Genomic DNA, 14,162 nt, shown 5'->3' on the forward strand with positions numbered 1-14,162 from the left:
CTTCCGGTGCCGCGGCCTCATGATTTTGGCGCTGTTCTGGCGCGGTGGCTGCTTGCTAGCGCGTGCAGCGGCGGTGCGGGCGAGCATGGTGGCGCCCGGCGAGCGAGCGGGCCAGCGTGGTGGCGGCCGGCGATGAGCGCGCGGCCAGCGCAGCGGCGGCGCGGGCGAGCGCGGTGGTGGCTGGCAAGCGCGCGGTCAGCAGGGTAAGCACTAGGGCCGTTGGCGAGCGAGCGTGCCGCGGCGGCCGGCAAGCCATCACAGGCGCCGCAACTTGATAGAAACGACTTGTTTCTTTCCAACAGTGAAATCGCAGTTTCTTCGTGCATCGATTCAAGAGATGACTTCGTTTCCTCTTGAAGAAACGGTTTCTTCTATTTTTCATCTCTTTCTTCGTTAATTAGGCTGCCATGTCAGTATTTTGCTGGGTTGGCATCTCATTTAATAGAGATAGAAACCACCATTAATTCTCCATTGGGAGTGCCCTTAAGCGTCAATAAAGCCTGCTAATCAGTGGCCCGTAAAGCTTCACCAATCGGACCTGGACAGCCCTAACGGATCACGCACACAGTACCACGGCGATGCATCAACCATAGCTTCTCGAGCTCAAGCAACAGCTTGTTGATAACAATCAACATCCCTGCAGAGGAAACGAAAAAAAAGGAAGAAGCTTGCTGATGAATTTCGCATGAATCAGTCAGGAGGTTCCTTCGTTGGCATGGAAAGGACCCGTGGTTCCAAACGGGGGAAATTTTCACTCGCAAGCCACTGAGAAGACCATGGCTGGAAATTAAAGCGACGCGACGCAGCGCACCGAGGAAAGAATTGAAGAAGAAGAGGTCGATGGGGGATGGCTCGTCGCAGCACGTAGTAGCAGTAGCCACGAAGGAACGCACCCATGGAGGTGAAGGATTGGCAGGCAGTGTGGAAAAGTTCAGTGGGATCTCACCATCCATCCGATATCCCCATGGGAAGAACAAGGCTCGAGCCGCCAGTGGGCGGCCTGTCAGCCTCGTCCCTCGAGGTCGTGGGGGAGGAACCGAGGGAGGAGTAGGGAGACGCTTACGCGTCCGCCTCTCTTGGGTCGTCTGCTTGCGGTGGAGGAAAAGGGATGGCTTCGGGCGCACGCGCACTTGCACTGTGGGCTGTGGTGGGTTAGGAACGTTCAGTTGTGGGCTGTGTGCAGTGTGCCAAAAGTTGGCGGGTTATCACTTTCTGGTTAGTCTCGGAGGAATGGAATTGGAGAGCATCCTGGTCTTTTTGAATGTGGGAGGGAAGCCCTCCTGACCCGCGAATTCGCGAAAATTCTCCAGCCACACTGTTACCATATTGTTAACATTGTCTACTCAGCTATTGTTAGCGAAAAGGATCTTGCAATCAGAAAGCTCTCGCTTCGACTGGAAAACCAAAGGGGAAAAAACACTTCAATTAGAAAGCTCTCAGCTTCTACTAGGAAAACAAAAGAAGGAAAAAAAAAACACCGGTTCTTTGTTTTTTTGGGAGAAAGGGGTGGATTTCCCTTAAGAATAAATAGAAGAGAGTTGATTTCATTGCTTCAAATACCAGCAACTTCACCAAAACCGTACCCTAAAGAACCTAATCTGCACCCTAACAGCTACTAAAACACAATAGTAGTTATACCAGACGTGGATCCATTGTTTTCCCCTTCAATCCAATACCGGACGTACTACACAATAATCCATGCTCAGGATGTTCAACACAGCAAAGCGAGTTCAGATGCCTACGGCATGCTCAGGGTTGTCCAGACAAGTGACAGTAGCTCTATTACAACTGAGTTCAGATGCAACATTTGTATCTAATGGACCAACACGAGACTACACTCTTATGTCACCAAGCTGATCTACCCAGCTTCCAGAAACTTCTATAACAAGAACTCTTCAAGTTGGATAGATTAATCAATCACAGTTTAGCAAACATGTAACATCAGGAACACCATTACATCAGATAATGTGCGTTGAGATAATATCTGTTGATGTACCTCGACTGCAGACAATAGTAAATACCAAGTTAAATCTAGTGTTGCAGGTTCAGATACATTTAAGTAATGAGCACTGAAGAACAACTTCATACCTTCACAATGTTAACATCAGGTGTATCCGGGGTTTTCACAGGATAGAATTTGTAAAATTTGATGTTTTCAAATGCCTCTCTTTGCTTAGGGTCCATATCTTCAATAGCTTTCTTCCTGGCTTCTTCAGCCTGCAGAAGTTTTGGGGAATATTCAATATTGTAAAGCATCAAATCTCTTGGAAAATAATTAAATATTTCAGTTAAATGGACCTGTTCCAGTTCTATTTTCCTTTGTTTAACCTTCTCCTTTAGAAATTCCTGTCAAAGAAACGTGGCAGCAAAATTAGGAAGGGAGTTACTGCTGTAAACAATGCTAACTTTAGAGTGTATAATTGATCAAGAAGAGATTAGTGACCTCAATTTTTTCCCTTTCATCCTCTGGCAACCCCTCATCTTTGACTATCTTTCGAGCTAAAACCTGCATTGCAACATGATATGATTCAACATGGATGTCCTTTCATAGGTAGCATTGTACATCAGAGTAGAACAACTGAAATTCCTTACAAACCTTGTAACCATCCAATTCCAAGTCAACATCACAAATTATCTGCAACAAGCAGCACAAGTTAAACATTAATGTATGAACAATTTACAGCTACTTGAAACCAGACCTGGAGACTTAATTAGGATGCACGAGTGCACTTCTGCGAATAGTGTTTGAAATAGAAATACAATAACTACAAAGTGGAAAGCAGGCTAAGCAGATTTTATTGTTGACTTATTATCAACAGAAGGAAACTTTTAACAACCCACCCATCCACTTGGGTTTTGCACCATCAAATTGTGACAGGAACAACTTAGGTCAAGCATCCAACATACTACAAAACAGGTGACAACATTTAAGACAAAACGGAAGCAATGCGCATGATCAGATACTAGCAATGGAAGATGAGGAGGGGTCCCCACAGCACGAGTTTGCCTTAAGTAGCAACAGCAATGGCAGCATGTCACCAGTACCGGACAAAAACCATGACCTCATCGACTGATGATCACGTCACAGACTAAAGCAGACTAGATCACAGCAATAATACGCTTCAAGGAAGCTTACCAGGGGTTCTAGAGAATATATGACGCTGACAACTGTGCCATCTTCATCTTCAGGAGGATTTAGTGGCATGTAATCTGCAAGATATTAAACAAGGTTCATATGCCAATGAGATTACCCTACAGAGAATGATATCATTAAAACAACTAATGCCATATAAATTTAAATCGAGTGATCAACTAGTAGAACAGCTCTAGGATATGGGCGCGTATCTGAGAGTGGATTGTGCCAAACAGGATTCAGTGAGTGTTGGGTCATTTTGAGTACTTAGCAATCTTTTCGTGCTTATGATGTCTTAGAATGTGATTGACAATTCCATCCTGGCAGTTCTTAGGCACTAGGCGCAACCCTGCCACATAGCATTACCTGCTGCCTAGGTTTCTGCCTTGCTAGACAGTAATAAGTACTAGGCACCACCTCGCTGTCCACTGAGTACTTTCTGAAAATAGCATGACCTGAAAATCTGCACACTCTAGAGATGCTAACCGTCAAGGTGCGAACAGCACTAAAGGCCAAGCAAATATGCACCAAAGTGCAAAAAATGAAAAGAAAAAATTTATCCCCTCAGAAGAAAAAGGAGAATAAAAGAGAGATTCGCTTAGGACAGGATATTATGTGCCATCAAATTACTAGAAAGCAACCAGGATATAATTCAAACTGGTGTTACTAAATATGATGCCATTATGATTTTGTAAAACGGAATACCAGTCAACCAAAAACACAAGTTTAAAAGCCATTGCATGTGTTCGCAGGCATGTTTCTTCAACTGCCACTTCAATGAATTAACAATTTGATTAGGGAAAAGGGCATCATTCCAAGACGAAGAATTGCATTGCAACCATTCAACTAATAGTGGCTGCAGTCCTGCAGAATTATGCACACTTTTGGATGGTTTGGTTTACATGATCTTGGCATGACACGTGCCAAAGATAGGTACAACAGTGGAACCTCTCTAATGGTAAGGGGTATTCAAAGGATCATAAAGCAAAAAGGGTAAAAAAATAGATATTACTAGAGAAGCATAATACAGGCCTAAAAAAATAAACCCAATTCAGCTTACAGGGCATGCAGTAGTAGAACTTGTTGGCTCTCTCAGTTTTCATATGCTTCAGCGCAGACCTGTAAACGTATAAACCTGAGATTTAGTAATCGTAACTAGTGGTAATGGAAATATAGCACATCATTGAATGAGAATGAAAATGCCTGGAAACATATAAGCAACAGAAATAAATATGTACCTAAAGCATGAAATTCTGAAAGCATAAATTCATAAAACTCACCTCCGCTGGGTGCAACAGAGAGTGAAGATTTTTGTTTTCAAACTTTCAATCCTGCCAAACCTGTAGGCAAAGCAATAGCAAGGTGAGCAAAATAAGTTACGAAGTAGAGGGAAAAAGCAGGGATATAAACAATGACAACAAAAGGCAACAAATATTGCTCGATATAAGTAACGCAACAGTACCGGTCCTCAAGAGGAACATAAGGCACCCATGCCATCTTCATCTCTTTCATTGGTACTATCTCTTCTTTTCCCGTTTGAACCAAATTTATGCCAATCTTATCCGATGGAGGAAAAGGACAGTCAACCTGCAAAATTGAACATGTCAACTGCTAAACAAGACAGACCATCCAGATCATAGGCCTTAAACAAGTATTTGATCAAATTAACAAATATGACAAAATATTTGATACTGCATGTTAGGGTAAAAAACATCAGTGAAGAGCAAGACAAGGTCACCAGCCAAATAATTTTTGACAAGTTAACAGGAAATCTTAGAGAGAGAAAACAGAATCATAACAGAACAACAGCAATAGAAGGAAAGTAAATGCTCCTACCAAGATAATTCTCTTGGTAACATCAACTGACAAAATAAATAGAGTTTCTTACTCCTTTTATTTTCAAAAGCTTGTAGCAACTTTCTAAACTTAAAAGCTGATACATAAATTTTCATCTTGTGCAATTAATAATTCTACATAAAAATCGTAAACAATAATATACTAAAGATGGTATGTTTTTAAGTAATGCAAAAGGTATAAACAGAACTGCTGAATTGTTTATCTGATGTAGACATGAGCTAAAGGTTCAGCTCAATATGTACAACTGCAAGACCATTCTCCGCTGTACATTTTTTTCCTACTAACATGTTTTGCTTTGAAACACAAAATGTAAATATAATGGTGTTATAGATGCTGGGCCAAGAGAGTGGATGAGAACTTACAGCAACTACAACAGGAACAAGTACCATCTTCAATTCACCATTAACATCCAATAGTTGTGCTGCACGCCAAGAGGAGCCAATTTGACTTGTATGGAATAATATTCAACAGGTGTAAAACTAGTATGGAAATAAGAAGATGGCAGATACTAAATCCACTTTACATACAATATATAAAGTGATACACAAATACAATTGTTGAATCTCACTAAACCAGACTAATAGCACTTAAAACAAACATCAGTAAATTTATGGCCAGATAACCCTACTTTGCTACAGATTATGAAATATTACCAACATTATAAAACATGTATCAAGGATCAACGGTAGCAAAATTAACTTCAGAAACAGATTACTGAAATATTATCAACATTATAAAACATGTATCAAGGATCAACGGTAGCAAAATCAACTTTAGAAACAGCTGAGTGCCAAGTATACTTAGTTACTTACACTCGGTGCTTCCAAACAAGTAAACCGTCTTCCCATATAGTTCCCCCCCTTCCTCTAGTGTTTTCTGCTCATCAACAACAACCACATATCACTGTATGCTGAAGTTAAACATTCAAAAAGGGGGTAAATCTTACAAGATTAAGTTTGGCTATCATACCTCTAAATTTTCGAAGTTCCAATTGAATTCCTTTATCTTATCAATGCTTTCCCACTGCAGATGACAAGCCAAGTTCTATAAGTTGTTCAAGGCAAGGAAATGCGTACAGCTTAAGCTATATAATATGTCCAAGTGCGCACGACTAACATACACATTACGAAAAAAAGGGATGGGAACAAACCTCAGTCCCAATAGGAAAAGCAGACCACCACAGATCCTCCTGAACAGAGTGACAAACCATTAGTCAAAACACACATTAATCAAAATAGCAAGGCCATCATACAAGATCACAATTCTAATCATAATGACAACTTCCGAAAACAGTCATAACGGTTGCTTCCAATAGGAAGAAACTGCTGTCATAAAAAGAAGAAAAAAAACCTGCAAATAGAACATGGCACCTGTTGTGCAACAATGAATATGTTCTGAGTCAGCATGCCAGAAACATGTTGCTGACTCATCATCTTCCAATACTACCATAAACCTAGTGCTAATCTGGCATGCTCCTCGACTGACATAGCAATTGCTAGCACCAGACTTGGAAAAAGGTTGACCAGCAGAACGCACACGGGCTTAAAAATTTTTCATCAGTCACGAATTCTCTAATACCACGGGGTAGAGCATTCCAGTTTCCTATTTACATGAGAACAAACTAATAGTCAAACCAAGTGTTAATAACATACTCATATAAACAGTGAGATGCGCATTTGAGCATCACTAGCAGAAGAACGGCAACAACATCCCCCATTTTTTACCAAAAATCCCAGCCATGCGAGCACCAATCGAAAGTGAAGCTGTCCGCGAGCTAATCAGATAAGGACCAACGCTCCCTACTTGGGGATACCAATTATCAAAACGCAAAGGAAGTGTCTCGGTGTCAATCGATTGAAAATTAGTTTTTCTCTTAACCAACGCCTATAACCATTAGACATTGATCCAACAGTCCATCCAGACCTGGATCTCCTTTCTCTCTTTCTTCGTCCTGCTTTCATCTTCACGTGCGATACACCCCGTCGCGCCGAACCGCAGACGCCCAACGCGGAGCCCCCGCCGCCACCACCTCCCCTCGGTTCCCGTCAGGGCCAGACGCCCCTGCCGCCTCCGCCGCCCACTGGGGTTCCTCCACTGCCCGGCTCCGGCGGCGCCTCCACCGCCGGCCGGCGAGCCTCCCTGAGCTCCTTCTAGGCCTGCAAGTCACAGGTAACTTCCAACCCCAGATCCCCTAATTCCTAACCCCAAATCCCATTCATTTTTGTAATAGAGATTTTGGTGATTGATGGATAAACGAGATTTCAATCGATTGATGGGGAGCGGAAAACCTAACAACCCCAAGCACGCAACCGAAACAGGTCATCCTGCAGCCTACTCACCAGATTCCTCTTCCGGGGGAAGTACTCCATGTCGACCTTGGGCTTGGGCAGCAACTTGACGTGCTACTCCACCCCGGAGCTGCCTCCTTCTCCGCAGCCTCCGGCTTGCTCGAATCAGTGGCCGCCGTGCGCTACCTACCCCGCGCCCCCCGCTCTCGGTTGCTAGGGTTGGCGTCTGGATGAGGCGAGGATATATATAATCGAGACCTCTCTTATATTCGGGGCTTTCGGCGCCGGGGACCGGGCCACGTCGCCCGAATTGGCGTCCGTCCGTGCCACAGGCGCGTGCAGCTTTGCAGAAAGACCCTCCGTCTTTCCTGAAATCGGATATAGGTCTACTCCGGTCCTTCCGCTACAGTAAACGAGGCCGTTTTTCTTACTAAACCCTCTGTTGTACAAAATATTTCAATACCAAGAAGAGAAAATTCGGAAATCGTGGTAATTCTACGAAAAAACGCCCGCCGTCACTTTTTGGAGGAACCCGCGCCACCCCCACGCTGTTATTAATAGGTTCGCTTCAGCTTATCAGCCGTATAAATCAGCTGTTGCACAGTATTTTCCTCTAAAAAAAACAACGTCTAATTCAATTTTCTAATTCTTGTGTGTGCACAGTTGTTGAAAGCTAGACCTCTTTGGCAGGGCTCCGGCTCTCGCCCCTGTTCACTTGTCAGCCGCCCACGGGCCGACAGGGGGCTACTGTTCATCGGAGCCGTTTTTCTCTCTCCTCCTTTCCTCTCTCACAGACACCGCCAGAGCCAGAGAAGCTCGTTTTTCGGGCTCCGCGGCTCCCTCTAGCACCTATCGGCCCGTGGGCGGCCGACAGGTGCGGGAGCTGGAGCCGTCGGAGCCCTGCCAAAGAGACCCTGGCCGATGGCAATTTATTGGCGGCACAAGAGGGACCAGGAATATCATATACGTGGCGGAGTTGGTGCATGGCCTAAAAGCTTTGGAGAAGGGGATTATATGAAGGGTGGGAGATGGCCAGAGCATTCGCATTTGGGAGGATCCCTGGATACCTGCTGGAACTACCAGGCGGCCACGTACACCCCGAGGCTCTATCTTACTATCCAAAGTAGCCGAGCTAATTGATCCACGTACTGGACGTTGGGATGAACAACTTGTCAAGGACATTTTCTGGGAGGAGGATGTTTTGAATATCTTGGCAATTTCTACTCATTGTGATCGGGATGATATGGTAGCCTGGCATTTTAACACTAATGGCTATTTTGGCAACACGGATTCCCACGGGGTTCCCGGCCTTTTACCCGTGGAGAAATTCCACGCGGTAAACTCCCAGGGGCCATCTAATTTGCATGTTTGGAAGCATGCTGGGCGGGGCTCTCTGGCACGAGGCAGCCGAATTTCCATGCGGAAACACGCCCGGTCTTCGGACACCGGGCAGTCCTCCTCATCTCGCTAGCGTGATGGCCCCTGACAACACCGCTTGCCAGACCTCAGCGCATGCTTATCTCCGACACTGGTGGCCACCCATGGGAAAAATGTTTCCAAATAGCAGCAGGGGAATGGCCCCTCCCGTGAAATCTCACCTCCAGGCGGGGAGGGGATTATGATGTCCACAAAAATCCCTCTCCCTTGGTTTTCTTCCCTGGGTTAATCACCCTGAGTTGCCAAAGTAGCCCTAAGGGAGAATTCTCAGTCAAGTCAGCTTACCATGTGCTTGAAGATGCGGAAGAGCAGCAAAGAGAACGCCAAAGAGGGGAGGGCTCGGCTGTTTCAGCTGTGGCTGGGAGAAGCAATATTTGGAACAAAATCTGGAAGATGTCAGCTACTCCGAAGATCAAGCATTTTCTTTGGCGAGTGGCACATAATAGTCTTGCTTTCAAGCTGAACATAAGCAGACGTGGTGTAGTCCTGGATACACGATGTCCGGTTTGCTACCGTTATGATGAAGATGGAGGGCACTGTTTCTTGAAGTGCAAGCCAATGTGGCATTGTTGGAGAGAGCTCCGTTTGGAGGAGGAACGGATCAAATTGCTGAAATCCGATTCCTCGGAAGTTTTTGTGCGAGATGTGCTGAACCTGACGAGTGATATATGTCTCAAGGTGGCTGTGCTATTATGGACATGGTGGGATGTGCGAAACAAGGTGAATGCAGGAGAGCTTATGCCTACGTGTCAACAAACGGTGCAGGCTGTTGTATCTATGGTGTCTGACATTCAGAAGATGAACAATCGGCAAAGACAACTGGTTGTCACTCCACAGCCGAGATGGTGCCCACCTGCTAGGGGATTCCTCAAGATAAATTTTGATGGTGCATTCGTACACGAAACAAATATTGGAGCTTGGGGTTTCATTGTGCGCGACCATCACTACTCGAAACTCGAATATTTCTGTGGGTGATGAATTTTTCTGTGCGTTTTTCTCTATACACACAGAAAAATTGGTAATTAAGGTGTGGGTTTCAAAAATCCCGACAGAAATATTCGAAAACCCACAGAAAAATTACGTGATTTTTCTGTGCGTGCCAATACACACAGAAAAATTGCCATTATTCTGTCGGTCTTTTCAAAACTCACAGAAAAATTATATACACGCACAGAAAAACTATATACACAAAAAAAACACGAGACCCCTAAACCTATCTCCAGACGCGGCCGCCCATCCCTATCCCAAACGCGCCGCCCGCACCCGCCTGAGACCACGCCCGCACTCCGTCGCTCCTAGGTCTCCTCAGCTCCAGGCCCGCCGCCCCATCTCCATATCCGGCGCCCGCAGGCCGCCGCCAGCCACCCTAGCTCCATGGCCGCCGCCCGCCGCCCCCAGATAATGTATGGTGATTGGATGTGGAGAAAGACCCTTTTATTCTTAGTTCATATCAGTTGACCATCTTAGAAAGCATATGGGTTGTCAAGTTCCAAGATTGTTTACTGTCATGAAGTATATTCGATTGACTATCACTGAACCAATTTATTTTCATATATATATGGCATGTTAAGTTCCTAGGTTACCATATTGGTTTTTTATTGTACGATTACAAGGTTCCATGCTGTTCTGCAATCTCAGTAGATGGCCTGAGCCCAATATTTTTCTGTAGGGTCATAATTGTGTCTTGTTGATGATGCCGACAAGTGGTGCACTGAAAATCTTGATCAAGTCTGGGATATTGGTGAATTGGTCTTATAGGATCAAAACTTGATTTGAAGGGATATGGAAGCCAACGGCAGAACTGAGTGTGAGTTGTTGCCCACAACGGATCTGCTGTTGTGATCCAATCCCAATACGTCTGGCAGCTGCGATGATATTTGGCTAGAGGTAAGGCCATGTTTTTTTGCTCAGCATTTTAACCTAGGAATACTAATAGATGCACTGGAATGTATTTACAATATCCTCTCTTTTGTTTTTACGCTTGTGTGGCTGTTAGAAGTAAGAACTTATGAGCACACCTAAGAGGTGTCATTGCTGTTGAAAAGCTTGTTGTAAAGAAAGTTATTGTGCAGTCCTCATATATCCCTGTGAATCTTTGTATTTCTCACTTGATTATTGCATATCGTTAATGCTATGGGAAGTGCGATTCGAGGGAGGAACATGCAGATGTGGCTTACTGGCAGCACCGGGAATTTTTTGTGGGGATGAATATGGTCTTCCATGGCCAAATGTATTTTGTGAAGTTTGGTCTGTCGTATTAAGTTGGGAGCTTGTTTTGTTCCCTGTGTAATGCCAAATGTTGAATAGTGTTCTACTCATGTTGAAAAGATTCTTGTAACGAAAGTTATTGCGCAAATCCTTATATCATTTTGAATTTTTATATCCCTCACTGGTTATTATTGCATATCACTGCGAGTTTATATATCTCTTTGAATTATGTTGCATGAGTATTTATATTTGTATTGAAATCATTGCTAAGTAGGAGATATTTTATTCGAGTCTATTTATAGTTGTATCAATAACATGTATTGTAAGTTACGCCCGTAGCAACGCAGTGTTCATTTATTATCACATGATTGTGACTTCACATAAGGGGAGTAGAAAGAAAATTGGGAAATGCAGTTTGAGAATTCTTATATAGAGTTATAGACCTTTTTCATAGCTGTTAGGAGTTACCTGTCAGCTTTTATCATTTTGTATCACTTTGTTTAAGAGGTAGAATATATTTACATTCATAACATACATATATAGCAACTTTCGCCCGCAGCAATGCGCGGGCATTTTGCTATATAGTGATTAAGGCTTAAATCCATTGGCTTCGCCATTCTTGAGCCAATCCAATGCAAGAGCTAGCCGTGGTGACAGGAAGCATCTGTCCTATTCGCTTGAACTTATTAGTCATAGTACATTGTTTTTCTCTCATAACAAATCAGTGCACTAGTAGAGAAATGACCTTTCATCCGCTTCGATTTTGGACTTTAGTCTCGGTATTTTTTTGCGTCCGGGAGTAAAGAAAGAATTAGTCCTGGTTGGAGCTACCAGTAGGGACTAAAGACCCATGTCCTAGCACGCTTTCGCAACAGGCCACCTTTAGTCCCGGCTGGTAATACCAACCGGGACTAAAGGTTGACCTTTTAGTCCCGGTTGGTGTCAGTAACCCGGATTAAAGGTCTCCCACCCGGGACTAAAGGTACCCCACAGGGCAATTCAAAAGGAGAGTGTCCAGGACCCTATCACATGTGGTGTACAGCTGAATTGGTAAGGAGTTTATGCGTGAGGAAAGAGGTCCTGGGTTCAAATCTCACACATCGCAAGAGAGGTCTCTCTACAATTTCGTTTATTTTTCTCCTGAGGAGGACCTTTAGTCCCGGTTATGTGACTCGGGCCTTTAGTCTAGGATTCGTAGTCCCGGTTATGTGACTCGGGGCCTTTAGTCCAGGATTCGTAGTCCCGGTTAGAAAACCGGGACTAAAGCCAGTTCACCCATTTTTCTACTAGTGATGAATAGTATTTTTTTTTAGCGTAGCTTCTCGGCAAAACGAACAGGGCCAGCATGGACGCCATTGCCGGTGGTGCACGTCCACTGGGAAAGTCATAGATTTCGGAACGGATAATAAGGCCGCTCCGTCCGTACTAATCGAATGAAGATAACCAATACTCCCTCCGTACAGGGAAAAAAAAAACCACACGGAGTAAGGCCTATCCGCTCCGGCGTTCCCCATTTTGCCATCTCCCGAGTCACCAGTCAACACCATTGCCGCTTTTTGAGCGCTGAGCGACACGAAACAAAGACGCCCTGGCCTTCCGGTAGTGTGCACTTGTGCTAAAATGTTCCCCACTGCTGCCTCTGCTCACCTTTTGCAACGTGTGTCAAGTCCAATATCTCGAACCGAGATCGCATTACATACAGGAAGCAACAACATATACTTTAGTTTCAAAAGAAATAATATACACTCGCTCACTTCGTTCCAAAAAAAAGGATGTCACTATAGCAACTATAGGTTTAGTCTTTCTTTCGATAGATCAACTATAGGTTTAGTCAGTCAAACTATACGTTCACTTGATATATCAGTCCTGTATGAAGCAAACTGATAATTCATGTAGATGGTTAGTTTTAAAAGGTTAAGAATCAATTAATCTTGTTATAGTGATATGAACTTTTATATGTGTATGCACAAATGTACAATACTATAAATGCATACCTTGATAATTGCAAACCATCGATGAGAGTTTTAGCCATGCACAATATTCAATCTGTAATATTGAACATGATGCTCGCATTATCTTTTTTAACAATACAACACGTTCATGCTCAAATTATTAGGATATTATTTATCCTGTTACAACGCATGGAAATGTCTATACAGTAGAGTTGGTGAGCCTGCGATGCCGCGCTCTCCGTGAGAGTGTTAATTTCACGAATTTTGCTTTTTGGATTAAATATTACTTTAACGCCGGTATTTAATTTTACAGTATTGTTATCTTATCGTGCGATCCGTGTGTTTTTAGTACAAAAATTATGTTAATTTCACGGAATTTGCTTTTTGGATTAAATGTCATTTTAACGTCAGTATTTAATTTCACAGTATTGTTATCTTATCGTGCGATCTATGTGTTTTTAGTATAAAAGTTTAGTTGTTCCGTAGCAACGCACGGGCACGCTACCTAGATGGTTAAAGATAGAAGCGTTTGTTTTGTTTGCTTATGGCCTTGATTCTTGGGCTCTTAAGCTTTTTTTATCAACTCAAATTTAGTCTCCAGCCCTGGCAATGCTAGCAGTAGCAGCTTCGGTTGGCACGGCAAGACGAGTGAGTCTAACAGGCGAGAGAAACAAACGAGTCTGCTTGATTCCCTTGCCCATGCTGCCCGCCTCGCCTTGCTGAGCAAGGCGATCCGGAACCCGTGTAGGAAGTCTTTGTTTTTCACAAGTAAAGATCGATGTAGTCGATGAGAAATCCAAATACATGTTCATCGTTTAAGATTTTATCTAGCTATAAATGAGATAAGGGCGAAAAGGGTATCCAAAGACACCACACAAAATTGCCCCGCAATGTCCCCATTTTTTTTTGTCTTCACTTAATCGAAGCCCGCAATTTATAGTAAGTTAGGCTGCACATGATTTACCATCCTATACACCACGGTAACAGATGAATCTCGTATATGGCTCAACAAACAAGTATCCGCGGTGAGATTTTTGTGATGACTTGGCAACTCCAGCCAACATCCTATCCCATCCCTCGTCTCATTTTGAGGCCTAAAACGTAAAAAAAAACTTCTCCAACCAGTCTCCTATCTAAACTCCGACGGATGAGGATCCCTCGTTCCTATCTCCTCGTCCCCCACATCTGAGCGACTTTCATCCCGAGCCTCATCCACCGAGCGGGCCAACGGCCGTCTTCCCACGCCGCCGCGGAGATCTCCGAGCTGGTACGTCCCTGTTCCCCTCT

At 43.9% G+C, this 14,162-nt stretch overlaps 1 protein-coding gene and 1 long non-coding RNA gene across 2 annotated transcripts; one reads left to right on the forward strand and one right to left on the reverse strand.

Moving 5' to 3' along the window:
* Nucleotides 1-1,506: 1,506 nt before the first annotated feature.
* Nucleotides 1,507-7,509, reverse strand: LOC136545241 (protein HEAT INTOLERANT 4-like). Its single transcript, XM_066537288.1, has 14 exons — nucleotides 7,330-7,509; nucleotides 6,141-6,179; nucleotides 5,960-6,013; nucleotides 5,803-5,866; nucleotides 5,353-5,411; nucleotides 4,596-4,720; nucleotides 4,414-4,473; nucleotides 4,194-4,252; nucleotides 3,137-3,210; nucleotides 2,597-2,635; nucleotides 2,444-2,506; nucleotides 2,299-2,346; nucleotides 2,089-2,217; nucleotides 1,507-2,001 (listed from the first exon to the last, which is right to left on the reverse strand). The coding sequence occupies exons 1-14, from the start codon at nucleotides 7,357-7,359 to the stop codon at nucleotides 1,954-1,956; spliced, it is 891 nt and encodes a 296-aa protein (XP_066393385.1). The 5' UTR covers nucleotides 7,360-7,509; the 3' UTR covers nucleotides 1,507-1,953.
* Nucleotides 7,510-10,119: 2,610 nt separating this feature from the next.
* LOC136545242 (uncharacterized) lies at nucleotides 10,120-11,071 on the forward strand. Its single transcript, XR_010780964.1, has 2 exons — nucleotides 10,120-10,602; nucleotides 10,857-11,071. It is a non-coding gene; the product is annotated as an uncharacterized lncRNA (long non-coding RNA).
* The last annotated feature ends 3,091 nt before the right edge of the window (nucleotides 11,072-14,162 follow it).

The sequence above is a fragment of the Miscanthus floridulus genome, chromosome 3, assembly GCF_019320115.1.
Source record: "Miscanthus floridulus cultivar M001 chromosome 3, ASM1932011v1, whole genome shotgun sequence".
NCBI classification, from domain to species: domain Eukaryota; kingdom Viridiplantae; phylum Streptophyta; class Magnoliopsida; order Poales; family Poaceae; genus Miscanthus; species Miscanthus floridulus.